The 15,720-nt window shown below is 36.1% G+C and overlaps 1 protein-coding gene across 11 annotated transcripts in view; it reads left to right on the top strand.

Annotated features, from left to right (window-relative positions):
- Nucleotides 1–15,720, top strand: part of Ttc3 (tetratricopeptide repeat domain 3) — a 117,686-nt gene that overhangs the window by 88,672 nt on the left and 13,294 nt on the right. For 10 of the 11 annotated variants that reach the window (XM_046439208.2, XM_046439213.2, XM_046439214.2 and 7 more), the window contains 5 exons: nucleotides 545–694; nucleotides 10,032–10,171; nucleotides 11,570–11,638; nucleotides 12,888–12,984; nucleotides 14,294–14,394. In XM_046439208.2, the coding sequence (XP_046295164.1) occupies nucleotides 545–694; nucleotides 10,032–10,171; nucleotides 11,570–11,638; nucleotides 12,888–12,984; nucleotides 14,294–14,394 (557 nt within the window). The remainder of the gene's footprint in view (nucleotides 1–544; nucleotides 695–10,031; nucleotides 10,172–11,569; nucleotides 11,639–12,887; nucleotides 12,985–14,293; nucleotides 14,395–15,720) is intronic. The other variant, XM_058577273.1, reaches the window with a different exon arrangement.

The following is a 15,720-nucleotide window of genomic DNA, read 5'->3' on the forward strand; positions in this document are numbered from 1 at the left end:
ACAAAAACGTTGTTTTAAAAAAAAGCTTTACATAGTAATGTTTATTATAGTATGATTTCTGGGTTTTGGTTTTTGTTTTGAAGCTGGTTCATGAAACAGATAGCTAGAAACAATTCTTGATAACAATTTATCTTTTTGAAATGACCAGCAACTCTGCATTTGAAACATGTAAAAGTAGGACCAAAGTTATGTTATGTTCTATTCATATATATGATCATCTTTTAAAACCCACTAAATAGTTTGTGATGTTAATCATACAGTAAAATTCAAATGAAACTTGTTCTAATACTGAACCTTTCTAAAACAAGCAAATATTCACAACCAATTATAGTACAGATTGAAAAGTTTCATTATGAATTCCAGTAACATGACTAATTATATTTTAAGAGCTGGCTCTACTAAGCAAAGTTTAGAGGTTTTAAATTCCTGAATTGTGACATTTTCCTTGTAAATTCTCCTCTTCCTTTTATTCTCTTTTTTTTATTTTAAAAGACAATTCAGAACAAGTTCATAAGTAGGCATTTTAAATGATTTTTAATTTTAGGGGGATATTTCACAGATTGAAAAGGAATACCAAGTATTACAAGAGCAGCTTAAGGAAGCATGTGAAAATTATGAGCAGATAAAACTCAACAGCTCAGAAGAGACCAGAGACCTGGAAGAAAAGTTGAAAAGGAACTTAGAAGAAAACAAGGTAATCCTGTCTGAAGCCCTCCTTAATTGCATATGGCATAATTGGGAACATATAACTGTGCTTATGAGCCTCCATTAGCTGAACCACACCATTGGCTAAACAGAGAAGACTCTTTCTTAGAACAGTCTGTTTCAAATTTCTGTACTGCATATTCAAGTGACAGTGTACCTTGCAGTGCTATAAAACCTTTGCAATCTGGTTTTGAGAAAAGGGCTGTAAACATTAGCTTTCGTTTATCCATAATTCAGTTTACCTGGTTAAGTAAAAATCTCTCTCAAGGTGACTAAGTTCCAAGTTATATTTCTGCCTGTGCCTCTGTATCAGAGCTTCCAAGTGTGAGCTGTCAGTCTGGCTCCAGGGCATAGCTCCAGACTATTTTTATTCAAATAGTTCTAGTCTGCACATGGCTTAACTTGTCTGGGCCCTTGTGAAAAATTCGGGTAATAATTGCTCCATTTCATGGGTTTAGATTAACACTTGTAGAGTACTTAAAACTGGCTGGTACAAGTAAGGACTCAGTAAGTATTAGCTGCCACTATTATCACTATTGCTGTTATTACCATCATCTTCATCTATTTCTAAGGACATGTGACAAAACTCATGGGGAGCCTTGGAGATGTTAGAACTTCTCATCTAAAGTATCTTATTTGACTATACTGGTATTTATTGTGGTAGTTGAGATTGACCATCAGTAAGATCTGGCTAGTGGAACAGTACTAATTAGGGGAAAGGCCAGATTGCAATTTGTGGGACAGTGGAATTATAGATGTGAGGAACATTGGTAAATTACTTTTTTTCCTTTTGGTTTGTTACTTTTTAAAAACAACTATCTTCTGTTCAGAAACAGAAGGAGATTAATTATTTAAGAAGGGAAAAATTTGTTTCAGAAGTCTGGATTACTAGCTAAAATAACACATTAAATAGTGAAAATTAGCTTAGTAGGACATTTAATCAAGAAACTCATTTGTTGAGATTCAAGAATACACAGAAGAAAGGGTTAGTTTGTAAAAGTAACTGCCATAACATTTCCCAAGAACTGTTTGCACTCAGGACAGGACTAAGGAGATTCCAAGGATGGGAAGAGTTAGATGCAGACACTTTCTGCTTAATTGTCTGGTTGGGGAAGGGGGAAAAAAAAAAAAAAGGCCTGCCTAGCGTGTGACACCCAGAACACAAGTCTGAGTAAACCAGTTGGAAGGTGTAACAGAATTAAATATTTTTTTATATTGCCTCAGGCAAATTCAGTGTTTTTATAAATCCAGTGTGAATGTCTGTGGCCACCTGTGTGAGTAATAAGGCAGATTTGGGGAAATGAACACTTATGTAAGGGTGGGTGTTTAATGAATGAAATTGTTTTTTCTGGCAGAGGCTTTTCCAGTTTTATAAACTGGTAGTCTGACTAGGTGCTTGCTATGACAGTAGAATCCATTTTGATATCATTAAACAAGCATGAAATATATCTTATTCTAGTTAGATTCTTGAGGATGTACATGATGTTGGGATTCACTGTGATATTTTTATATACGTACATAGGAAAATTATGTCAGATTCATTCCACTGTCTTTTTTCTATCCCCACCCCCCACCTCCCTATTGTCTTAAACTACTGAACTAAAATTCTCCACCCTCCCACCCAGGGCTCTGTTGTTTGTATGGTTGATCAGAAAGCTCATGGGACAGAAAGCTTCCAGGGAAGAAGGCTGTGATGGAGTGGCAGCTCTGACTGCTGGGCTCTGGCTCTTGTGCTTTTTAACTTGGTACAGCCTTGGATATGCTGTCATGTGGCTGTACTCAAGTTAGTCTTTTTTTTAAAAGGGCAATTATTTAGTACCTCAGATTATAGGCTTGTAAGGTTATTATGATTACCAAATGTACCTATTTCCTGTCAGGATAAATTGCTAACCTGATTTTTTTTGGTTGGTATCTACACAAAAGCAGATAGAATTTAGCCATGGTATTTCTTTATTAAACATAAGACAGCTATGTCATTAAAGGGTGGTTAGTACAAACATGAGCCTGTGTAGTATTTTTATTGGCTGAGGTGTGTGTGTGTACACGTGCATACATGTAGGTGCAATACTTTGTGGCTTTTGTTATCTGACCTCCCTTAAATACTTGTTGCCAAGTAGGTCCTCATGCCCCAGCATAACTTTGTTTTTGCACATAATCTCCCAGCCAAAGAGTTTAGATCCACAGTGAGATCAGTGGCTCAGAGTGGAAAAACAAGATAGGCAAGAAACAAAGTTGGCCAGGCTGCCAACAGTAAGGCAGGCAAATCAACATCAGTCTAGAGAGTAGAATTGAACCATGTAGACTACAAGATTTTGTAAATACAGTAGATTTGGGGGAGTTACTGTCACAGTAATGCCTTGACAAATTCAGGATCAGAAGGTTTTAGCAAGGAAAATGTGGGCAGGACTTGTCTCCAAAATTTGGAGAGCATTACTGAACTGTTGTTGAACCAATGCCACTTAGGAACAGTAGGCTGTGTGTTTCACAGCTGTCTAAATCACCTTCCCTCTAGTTAGGACTCAGTCTTAAAAAGGAACTTAACCACTGTAGCCAGCTGGCCGAGTTGGCAACTAAAAAACCACACAAACACAGAAATACCTTTTTGGGGGGTCAGGGATAGCTCTGAGACCTCAGTTGTCAGCTCCCACACTGGAAGGCAAGGGGGCAAGAAAGCACATCCGAACCCCTCTATTTATCGGGTAAGGACATTCAATAGAAAGTTTCACCTAAATAAGGCAAGGAATTGGGTTTTAAAGAGTGGAGTCTTGCTTGATGGTGTCTTGTGGTCAACAGATTGACATCTTGGCAAGTCACACCCATCTCAGGTGCTGTGTGGGATCACAGGCAGGGTGAGAAAAAAAGCACACATGTGTCACACAGCCCAAAAAGGACGTAACGCCAGACCAGTTCTCTCATACGCTCAAATGCACATAGGTCACACAGCCCATGGATGGCTTGCGACAGACCAACCAGCAAATCTGCTTCCCAAGAAGTTGAAACTGCATACATAAGGCTAAAGATGGAGAAATGGCTTCTAAGTCACTATCACTTCTGACTCCAGGGCCATTATTTCCCATGAAGTCTTTATGTGATAACTTTAGGATTCAGCGTCCTTCCTGAGGAAGAAGGCCTGGTGTCTTAGACATGTTCTGAGCCTAAGGAGGAAGTTCAAGCTGTAGGGAACCTGACAGGAAGTAAAACATCAAATGTTCCCCTAGAGCAAATATGAAGTCAGGATTTCATTAAGCAACCATTGATAATAGTGGGATTTCAAGCTGGGAAATATTTAACATGTTGCTTTTAGCTATTTCTTTTAATAGTGCTCTGATTCATATTCTCTTTCTTAAGAGATTTTTTTATTTATATGTGCCCTGTATTTACGAGCACGTGTCATACCCAGATCCTTCACTGCCATTGAATGGGTGATGCTTCAAAAAGGACAAAAAACTTTTAGAACATTTGTAAGTTCAGATGTTTCAAAAAGTAGCACCTGCAGAAGAAACTGGCAAAAAGGGCTGTGTGTCAGTTGGCATTGAATCTGACCCTCCAGAGGAAAAGGAACTCACATCACCTCAGAAGACATTTTCATTGCTCTTTATCACACAGCCAACCCAAACGCCTTTAATAAAAAGCCAGAGAAGGATCCAAGATGGCAGGCTAGAATGAGGCTCATTCTGTGTTGCTCAGTGACTTGGAATACTTTTTCTCTGCGAGTGATTAGAGGACCCCGACAGCTACTCCCACGCAGTAATCCTGGCCATGGTTTCCATGCAAGACACCTGGCTGCTGCCCGTGCACAGAAACTCTGGCCGCCACTGCCTTGTGGACCATAGTGTACCAGTGTGGGGCTTCCCCAGTCACCTCCATCTTGGGACATTGCAACCACTGCCATACTCCCTGTACCTAGGGACACCGCACAGCCCTCAGGCACAACACTGTATGTCACACAGCTGTATCTCTGAACAGGCCACCCACCACCACTGCCCGACCCCACCTGACCAGACACCCCATAGCGAAAGCAACCACTTCCATCTTGGGACATCTTCATTGCCATCTTTAGTTGGGGTAACCCCCAGCTTGGAACACCGGCTGGGGCTTAGAAGCAATATCAAAGATAGGTATTGGAATGCTGCAGGGACACTATAAGCTTATAGGGTAAATATAATGCCTCGGACCGCAGTGCAAGAAGGGAAGAACATGAAAAAACAAGGGAAGAAAGTGCCCCAAACAAACCAAGATACTACATTATTAGAATCCATGGCCAGCACAACAGAAGAAATGACAGAGAGGAGTTCAGGATGTACAGAATTTAAATGTTCTGTGAATTAAAGGATGATATAAGAGAACAAATACAGGCAGCAAAACATCATTTCAGTGTAGAGCTACATAAGCAAATACAGAAAGCAAAAGATTACTTTAATAAGGAGATACTGGTTCTGAAAAAAACCCAAACAGAAATCCTTGAAATGAAAGAAACAATAAACCAAATTAAAAACTCAGTAGAAAGCACCATCAACAGATGAGAACTCTTGGAAGACGGAACCTCAAGATGATGAATACAAAATATATAATCTTGAAAAGAATGTTGACCACAGTGAAGATTATAAGAAACCATGAGCAGAATATTCAAGAATTATGGGATAACATCAAAAGACCAAATTTAAGGGCTGGGGCTGGGGCTGGGGCTCAGTGGCAGAGCACTTGCCTAACATGTGTGAGGCACTGGGTTCGATCCTCAGCACCAGATAAAAAACAAATCAGTAAAATAGAGGTATTGTGTCCATCTACATCTAAAAAAGAATTCTAAAAGAAAAAAATTTAAGAATTATTGGGATAGAAGAAGACATAGAGTTTCAAACCAAAGGTATGAACAATCTATTCAGTGAAATGATATCAGAAAATTTTTCAAACATGAAGAATGGATTGGACAATCAAATAAAAGAGGCTTACAGGACACCAAATGCACAAAATCTCAATAGATTCACACCAAACTACATTATAATGAAAAGGCCTAGCATATAGAATAAGGAGAGAATTTTAAAAGCCACAAGATAAAGGGACCAGATTACATATAGGGGAAACCAATTACTCTGCCGATTTTTTCAACTCAGACCCTGAAAGCCAGAACATCCTGGAACAACATATACCAAGCTCTGAAAGAAAATGGATGCCAACCAAGAATCGTATATCCAGCAAAATTAAGCTATAGATTTGATGACGAAATAAAAACCTCCATGATAAACAAAAGTTAAAAGAATTTATAACCTGAAAGCCTGCACTACAGAACATCCTTGGCAGAATAGTCCATGAGGAGGAAATGAAAAACAACAGTGGGGTTATGGCTCAGCAGTGGAGTGGCTCACCTCACAAGTGCAAAGTCCTGGGTTCGATCCTCAGCACCACATAAAAAATAAATAAAGTATTGTGTCCAACTACAACTAAAAAATAAATATTAAAAAAAACAATGAAAATCAGCAAAGGGAGGTATTACACTAAAGGGAAAACCAATCAAAGGAGGAACCAAGTCAAGTTAAATACCAAAAATAAAAATGGGAAAACAAATCATGTCTTCCTGAATGTTAATGGCCTAAACTCACCAATCAAAAGACAAAGACTGGCATATTGGATTTAAAAAAAAAAAAAAAAAAAGACCCAACAATATGCTCCCTTCAAGAGACTCACCTCATAGGAAAAGACACCCACAGACTGAAGGCAAAAGGTTGGGAAAAAAACATACCACTCACATGGACTTCAGAAACAAAAAGGGATTTCCAGGCTCTATTTTATTTATTTGTTTTTTATCATATCAAATAAAGCAGACTTTAAGCCAAATTTAATCAAAAGTGATATAGAAGGACATTTCATACTACTTAAGAGAGGCATACATCATCAACAAGATATGGCAATAATAAATATATATACCCCAAACAATGTAGCATATACATTCATCAAACTCTTCTCAAGTTCAACAGTCAAATAGACCACAACACAATAATACTGGGTGACTTTAACACACTTCTTTCACCACTGGATAAATCTTTCAAACAAAAGCTAAACAAAGAAACTAAAGAACTCAAAAGTATAATTGATAACTTAGACATAGAATATTTCATCCATCAATGAGTGAATACAGTTTCTTCTCAGTAGCACATGGATCCTTTTCTAAAATAGATCATATATTATGCCACAAAGCAACTCTTAGCAAATATTAAAACGTAGTGATACTACCCTACATTCTATCAGATCATAATGGAATGAAATTAGAAATCATTGATAAAATAAAAAAATAGAAGATACTCCAACACCTGAAGACTAAATAATATGCTATTGAATGAACAGTTGGTTGCAAAAGACATCAAAGAGGATTAAAAAACTTCTTAGAGATAAATGAGAACACTGATACAACATATCGAAATCTCTGGGACACTATGAAGACAGTGCTAAGAGGAAAGTTCATTGCATGGAGTTCATTTCTTAAAAGAAGAAAAAGTCAGTAAATAAATGACCTAACACTACATCTCAAAGACCTAGAAAAAGAAGAACAAATCAACACCAAAAGCAGAAGAAGACAAGAAATAATTAAAATCAGAGCTGAAATCAATGAAACTGAAGCAAAAGAAACAATTTAAAAAATTGACAAAACAGAAATTTGGTTCTTTGTAAAAATAAATAAAATTGATAAACCCTTAGCCATGCTAATGAAGAGAAGGAGAGAAAACTCAAATTACTAAACTCTGTGATCAAAAAGGAAATATCATGATGGACACTACAGAAATGCAGAAGATAATTAGAAATTTTTTTTGAAAATTTGTACTCCAATAAAATAGAAAATATCAATGGCATCGACAGATTGGAGTCATTTGATTTGTCCAAACTGAATCAGGATGATATACACAAGTTAAACAGATCAGTTTCAACCAATGAAATAGAAGACACTGTCAGAAGTCTACCAACGAAGAAAAGCTCAGGACCAGATGGATACATAGCTGAGTTCTACAAGACCTTCAAAGAAGAACTAATACCAGTACTCCTCAGATTATTTTATGAAATAGAAAAAGAGGGAACACTTCCAAACTCATTCTCTGAGGCCAATATCACCCTGATTCCAAAATCAGACAAAGACACATCAAAGAAAGAAAACTTCAGACCAATATCTCTAATGAACATAGATGTAAAAATTCTCAATAAAATTCTGGCAAATTGAATACAAAAACATCAAAAAGATAGTGCACCACAATCAAGTGGGGTTCATCCCAAGGGATGTAAGGTTAGTTCAACATAGGAAATAAATACATGCCTTCAATAGACACTTAAAGATAAGAATCATATGATCATCTCAATAGATGCAGAAAAAACATTCGACAAAATACAGCACCCCTTTGTGTTCAAAACACTAGAAGAACTAGGGGTAACAGGATCATATCTCCAGGCCAACATCATTCTAAATGGAGAAAAGTTGAAAGCATTGCTTCCGAAATCCGGAACAAGACAGGGATGCCCTCCTTGATCACCAATATTTAACATCGTTCTTGGAACTCTAGCCAGAGGAATTAAACGAAAGAAATTAAAGGGACACGGATAGGAAAAGAAGAACTCAAACTATCACTATTTGCCAATGATATGAATCTATACCTTGAAGATCCAAAAAATTCCATCAGAAAACTTCTAGAACTAATGAATGGATTCAGCCAAGAATCAGGATATAAAATCAACACCCATAAATCAAAGGCATTTCTGTACATCAGTGACAAATCCTCTGAAAGAGAACCTAGGAAAACAACCCCATTTATAGTAGCCTCAAAAAAAAAATTAAATACTTGGGAATCAGCTTAACAAAAGAGGTGAAAGACCTCTACAATGAGAATTATAGAATGCTAAAGAAAGAAATTAAAGAAGACCTTAGAAGATAGAAAGATCTCCCTTGTTCTTGGATAGGTAGAATTAATATTGTCAAAATGACCGTACTACCAAAAGCACTATACAGATTTAATGCAATTCCAATCAAATCTTAATGACATTCCTCATAGAAATAGAAAAAGCAATCATGAAATTCATCTGGAAAAATAAGAGACCCAGAATGGCCAAAGCAATCCTTAGCAAGAAGTGTGAAATGGGTGGCATCATTATCCTAGACCTTAAACTATACTACAGAGCAACAGTAACAAAAACAGCATGATATTGGCTCCAAAATAGACTTGTAGACCAATGATACAGAATAGAGGACACTGAGACAAACCCTCACATAAATACAGGTGTCTCATACTAGACAAAGACACCAAAACCATATATTGGAGGAAAGATAGCCTCTTCGGGCTGGGGTTGTGTTTCAGCAGTAGAGCACTCGCCACACTCGTGTGAGACCCTGGGTTCAATCCTCAGCACCACATAAAAAAATAAATAAGTGAAATAAAGGTATTGCGTCCAACTACAACTAAAAGATAAAATATTTTTAAAAAAAGATAGCCTCTTCAACAAATGGTGCTGGGAAAATTGGAAATCCATATGCAGCAAAATGAAACAAAGGCCCTATCTCTCACCATGCACAAAACTCAACTCAAAGTGGATCAAGGACCTAGGAATCAAACCAGAGACCCTTCGCCTAGTAGAAGTAAAAGTAGGCCTAAATCTTCATCATGTCTGATTAGGCCCTGACTTCTTAACAAGACTCCTACAGTGCAAGAAATAATATCAGGAATCAATAAATGGGATGAATTCAAACTGAAAAGCTTCTTCTCAGCAAAAGAATCAATCAGTGAGGTGAAGAGAGCCTATAGAATGTGAGCAAATTTTCACCACACGCACATCAGGTAGAGCACTAATCTTTAGGATATATAAAGTACTCATGTATGAAGACATAAATGGTGTGACTCTACTTTTTGTACAACCAGAGACATGAAAAATTGTGCTCTCTATGTGTACTATGAATTGAAATGCTTCATGTATAACTAATTAGAATAAATAAATAAATATTTTTAAAAGCTTCCAGAGGCATCTCACTCATATTTTTAAAAGCAAACAAAAAACCTCGGACTTGTCAAATAAACGTACAAATTATGTCTAGATTGGGGAATCATGTAGACTGAAGAGTGGAGTGTGAATACCTGTGGGCACGTTGAAGTGGTTCTTCAGTGTAACCTTCCTGGGGTCAGATGCACTTAGTGGTTAGGATGCAGCTGTGTTGTCTCTATCCCATGGCTGGCCACAGGGGCATAGCCTGCATAGGTGCAAGTTTATGTATACTGTTCCCTTGAACTCAGGTGTCTTAGTGTAAGCTAAGTAAAAGTAAATCTTGTCATTAATTAAAGTACTTTCTAAAATGTTTTTAGATCTCAAAGACAGAATTAGATTGGTTCCTCCAAGATTTGGAAAGAGAAATTAAAAAATGGCAACAAGAGAAAAAAGAAATCCAAGAAAGATTAAAAGCACTGAAGAAGAAAATTAAAAAGGTTTTAAATACAAGTGAAATGTAAGTAACAATAGAAATCAATAATCCTTGCTTTTTTTTAATATTGTGGGATTTTTATTATTTTCACTTTTTTATATTAAATTTCAAACTGTATCAAGGCAAAATTGATAGATACTGTTTTCACAGTGTTTTTATCTCATTTTAAAAAGCATCCATTGAGATCTCATCTAAAACTATTTCAAACTTATAATGTTTTCAAATTAATTTTGTAAAAGTGAGAATGGATTGGGCCTGAGAATCAACAAAGGAATTGATGTCCTGTTCATGTGAACACAAAGGAATTGATGTCCTGTTCATATGAACACCATTCTCACTATGAACATTACCTTTGACCTTCTTTTTTCCTCATTGGTAAAATTAGGGGGCTGACTAGATCTAAGGTTCTTTCCAGCACTAAAATTCTGTGATGATTACTTCACTCATACTTTTATTATGGATCTGTAAATTATTAAAATTTGGTCTTAATTATATGAAGAATTTGCTAGAGTATAGATCCTGAGCATAACTGTCAAGAGGGCCAAGTGTGTTTTTTTATATCCCCTGTGATCCATTCCTAACCTCCTGCTCTAAACAGTGAGTGTTGTCATGTGATTCCTCAGCTTATCCACTGTGGTGTAACAAACATTCGAAGTCAGTAGCTAAAGTTAATAGCCATTTTATTTGCTCATGTTCCTGCAATCTGGATTGAGTTCAGCTAGACCATTATTCTTCTGGGATGGCAGTTAAACTGACTATTATTGGAAACGTGAGGGGTTTTATCAAGTACAAGTAACTAAATAGGAATATTAGGAGAGCATGAAAGAGGCAGAATCTGCCTGGTTTAGGCATCGCTTAAGTCAGAGACTTTCACATTGTGTCTGAAGGTTATCAAGAGAGTGTGTGTGCATATTCTAATTTCACTCCAAGTCTTGTTAAGGAGGAGGAGGCTGGTTGCATTTTGACTGAGAGTCTATGTGTTCTAATCTAAATGAAAACCCCTGATGATGATGTCTCATTACCTGTGCTTCCTCGGGTTAAAACCACCTGAGGCATGCATCCTGGACCAAGGTAGTGATTTACCAGTAATCAGGTGGCTTAGAGTGAAGAAGAAGCTCCAAGTATAAAGGAAAATTTCCTACAAGGAAAATGACCCCCAAATTCTTGCTTAATTGGAAAGATAAATTTAAAAATGGCAACAAGAGAAAAAAAGAAATCCAAGAAAGATTAAAAGCACTGAAGAAGAAAATTAAATGAGATACTAGAAGAAGATTAGATTAGAATTAGAAGATACTAGAAATGAAGCAAAATATAGAAACAAAAAAAATTTAAGAATGCTGTGTCTAGATATGCTTTCCTGTGTAAAGTTGTATTGAAAAAAATCTGAAAATTAATTAAAATTTGGTGACTATGCTTTTATAGGTCTACCCCGAAAAATGATGGGATGGATAACAAACCTGAATTACATCTGGATCAGTCCCTTGAAATCAGGCAAAGGAAATTTAAATTTATTTTTAGTACCTTCTTACACTTTTACTCTCAGAAGCACAAGCATTCTAAGACTTCTAAATCTGTTGCTCCTCCCCTGCCCCCGTTTCTTTTAAATAATTATGTATCTTTTATTTTTAAACTAATGTTTAAGTGTATTTTTGAAGTATTTTGATTTTATTAGGTTTCTGCTTTTATTTTATGTCAGTATAAAAAATATTGTTGTCAATCGTTCCTTTTATTTTCTTGAATTGATTGAAACTAAAAATGTGTTTTAAAAACTTTTATTTTTGGACTAGGGGTGTAGCTCAGTGGTAGAAGCACTTACATAGCAAGTATGAAGGCCTGGGTTCTGTCCCTGCATCACAGAAAAGCTTCTTGTATGTTACTCAGCTATAGAATGATAGTTTCTTACATTGTTAGTCTGTAATTATATGTTTATTAAAAATTGTTGCTGGGCATGGTAGCACACACCTGTAATCCCAGTGGCTCGGGAGACTGAGGCAGGAGGATCATGAGTTCAAAACTAGCCTCAGCAATGGGGAGGTGCTAAGCAAATCAGTGAGACCCTGTCACTAAATAAAATATAAAATAGGGATTGGAATGTAGCTCAGTGGTAAAGTGCTTCTGGGTTCAATCCCCAATACAAAAAAATAATTAAAAATTTTTTTTTTAATTATAAAGCTGCAAAAAATTTCCTTGTAATCTTTATTAATTGTCCTTATATGTTTTCACATACTTGTGATCAATGTATTAGTGATAAGCAGTCACATTTTGCTTTTCTCATTTAATATTGTTTCACATGCACATTTCTATTCCCATCATGGTCCATAGTCATCTTTTTTAGCCACCACTTTCACTGACACTTTTTAGCTGTTACAAAAGTATGGCCATGATCAGTTTTGTACAGATCACTTTACTCTTTGGGATCATTTCCTTGTGTGAGAATAGAATTTCTGGCTGGTGAAGGAAGTTTTATAAAGTTTATCAAAGTAACCAGATTATACTCTACCTACTCTCATAAAACTAGTGACCTGTACAGAACCTTCGCTTCTTTCTCAGCATTCCTACCAAATACTCATTTCTTCTTTTGATCATTCATGAAGTTCAGAGAATGCATATGAATCTGTGTGTTGTGTGGTAAAATATGAGGCAGGAAGTTACTCTAGAAAATGTAGAAAGTTGTCCTAAAACCTTTGTATCCTTACTCCCTAGATTTGTTTTAAAGTTTTTTTTCTTTTAACATTTGCAGTAATACATTTACAAATGAGAAGATGAAAATAGAATTATGTATAAAGAAAGGGAAAGAGCATTATGAAGAGAGTCATCAAAGAGCCGTGGCTGCAGAGGTGAGGTTATGACTGGTGGATGGAAGGGTTTCATTTGTTTACTGTTGGGTCTCTTTAATTACATGTGAGGCATAACTGTATTACTGGCAAGTATGGAGGTTAGGGTTATCCTATTACTCATAATCCTTTTTCCCTAAAATATCCACTCTTTTTCCTTGGCTATTCCTTTCTAATTTTTATGCATGCTTTGTTACATAATGTACATCAGATTTTGTAACCTGTTTTCCTTGACAGTATAATTCAGTCATTTCCCATACTCCACATTTTGCATAGCTTCATATTTAATCAAGTGATATAAAAATGTAGGCAACCATAAAACATTTGCCAGTTCTTAAAAAGCAAATGAAAATAACCTCCTTATTAAGAATATATTCCTCCCTCCCCCTAAAAGAATATATACCAATGTTATTGTACTATTTGAGAAACTACTGAGACAAAAATTAAAAGACAACGTCTGGCTTTATTTTTATTTTATGTATGTTTTTCTAGCCTGTCTTAAGAACATCAAGCTATCTGAGAAACAAATGATATGTATTGGTATATGTATCTATGATTGTTCTGGGAAAATAAAAAAAACAATTAACTTATGTAGTCTGCAAGTATTAGACCTTTCAATTAAATATGGACCCTTGTTACTGCTTCTGGGGAAAGAGTGAAAGTACAAATACTTTGTGGGCCCTACCCCAGTGTCTATATTCCTAAATTTGTTTGATTCACATTTATCACTGCTTGGCAAACCAATTTGCCTGGAGGATCCTGTCAAGGTTACTGAGAACTGAATTAAAATGAGACTATTTTACATCTCCTGCAGTGATTTTTGCAAAAATGGCAAGTTGACTATGGGGAAGTCCAAAAGTTTGAAAGCATTCCCCAAAGGCTGATTGTGTTAATGCTGAAACAACTTCTTAGAGGCTTTTTGGTTGGGAATGTACAGCCTCAGGTTTTATTCTGTGGGTCCCTGGGCCCTTCCTCACCATGGGCCAGGACTGTAGATAACCCCATTCCATAGTTGCATGCAATTAACCTGGCTCTGTTTTGTCTATGGTTTAAGCAGAAAGCCATATACAGTTTCATATCCGCAAGAATGATCCTGAAGCACAGAATTTTAGTGTCATTTTGTTATTCTGTTTTCAAATCCCAAAGTTTTAATTTGTGTTTGCCTGGGAAAATGACATAATCAAGTTCTGGTGTTCCTGTCATCAGATCTTACTTAAGGAAAAAATGGTTTGGAATGTTTAAGTTTTAACTCTTAAAATAGTTTCAGGACTTCATTTGTAAAATACTTAGATATCCTCTAATCTACTGGCAGGTATCTGTGCTGGAGAACTGGAAGGAGAGTGAAGTGTTTAAGTTACAGGTCATGGCATCACAAGCAGAAGCCTATCTTAAGAACCTCAAGCTGACAAGCAGGTAGTGTGGCTTCCCAGGTGTTCTTCCCAGCATGTCATTTAGAAAAAACAAGTTAAACGTACTTGGAAAAACTTTTAAAAAATATTAGCATCATTTTATTTTTAGTAGTTACCCAATTGGTACATGTTCAAAAAAATCAAAACATACAAACAGAAATGATTTTTATAAATTATTCATAATTCCAAATGGAGATAAAACTAATTAATATTTTAGAATAAATTCATTTACATATTTAGGGAAAAGTGAATGTTTACTCTTTTTTTTTTTCCCACTAGGTAGTGTATAGGAAACTTCTTTTCATTCTGAAATGAAGTCAGTTTCTTGAAAATCAGTTCTCCAGCCTGATTTTAAAAGGTTGAATGGTGTTCCAGCATGTAGCATATCAGGATTATCAAGTGGGATATTTGTTTGCAAATTTTTTAAAATATAAGCTGCACTCCAGTGAGCATCCCTACATCTAAGTGTTTTTGAACATTATTAGTCATTTCCACGCAAAAACTTTCTGAACAAAAATAGTATTTTCAGAGCTTTTTAAACTTTTTGCTCAGTGGCTTTTCCTAATAACTGTTAGTCTGCATGACTGAGTGTAGGAAAGTTATTATGAAGGACTTTAAGATTCACACATGGTCTGGGGATGTGGCTCAAGTGGTAGCGCGCTCGCGCTCGCCTGGCATGCGTGTAGCCCGGGTTCAGTCCTTAGCACCACATACAAAGATGTTGTGTCTGCCGAAAACAAACTAAAAAATAAATATTAAAAAATTCTCTCTCTTTAATAAAAAAAAAAAAAGATTCACACATGTAAATTTTTGAAGTTCTTCATAATCTTTATCTGTTTTTGTTTGTTTTCCTTTGTTTTTAGAATCCTAGAGGGTTGTCTTTAGTCTGGCATTTAGCTGCTTTCTATGTAGTGTTTTCCCACCTTGGTTTTGGTTTTGTTTGTTGTTTTTTGGTGCTGGGGATGGAACCCAGGGCCGCCTCCATTCTAGGCAAGTGCTCCACCACTGAGCTGCACCTCTAGGCCTCTGTGTTTGCACATGGGGGATTACTTTTCATCTGTTTTTTGTATCATGTTCAGGTTTTCATATTTAATCCCAGATTTTTAATTCTTCCTAGTGCTTGCTTTTTTATTTGAATTTCAAACCCTCATAGTTGAACCAGAGATTGACTGGAAGAGTTATGGAGTAGTACATATAGTATAGTACACTGTAGTATATAGTATCCTTTATTTTTATCCTTTATTTTCAAGATTTTTTTTTTTTTTTTTTTTACCAAAAGACTTTTCTAATCAAAGGTGAACTGACATGCAGATTCAGATTACAGAACTAG

Source organism: Marmota monax, unplaced genomic scaffold (genome assembly GCF_021218885.2).
Source record: "Marmota monax isolate L192 unplaced genomic scaffold, Marmota_monax_Labrador192_F-V1.1 WCK01_AAM20220418_F8-fsc00125, whole genome shotgun sequence".
In the NCBI taxonomy this organism is placed as follows: domain Eukaryota; kingdom Metazoa; phylum Chordata; class Mammalia; order Rodentia; family Sciuridae; genus Marmota; species Marmota monax.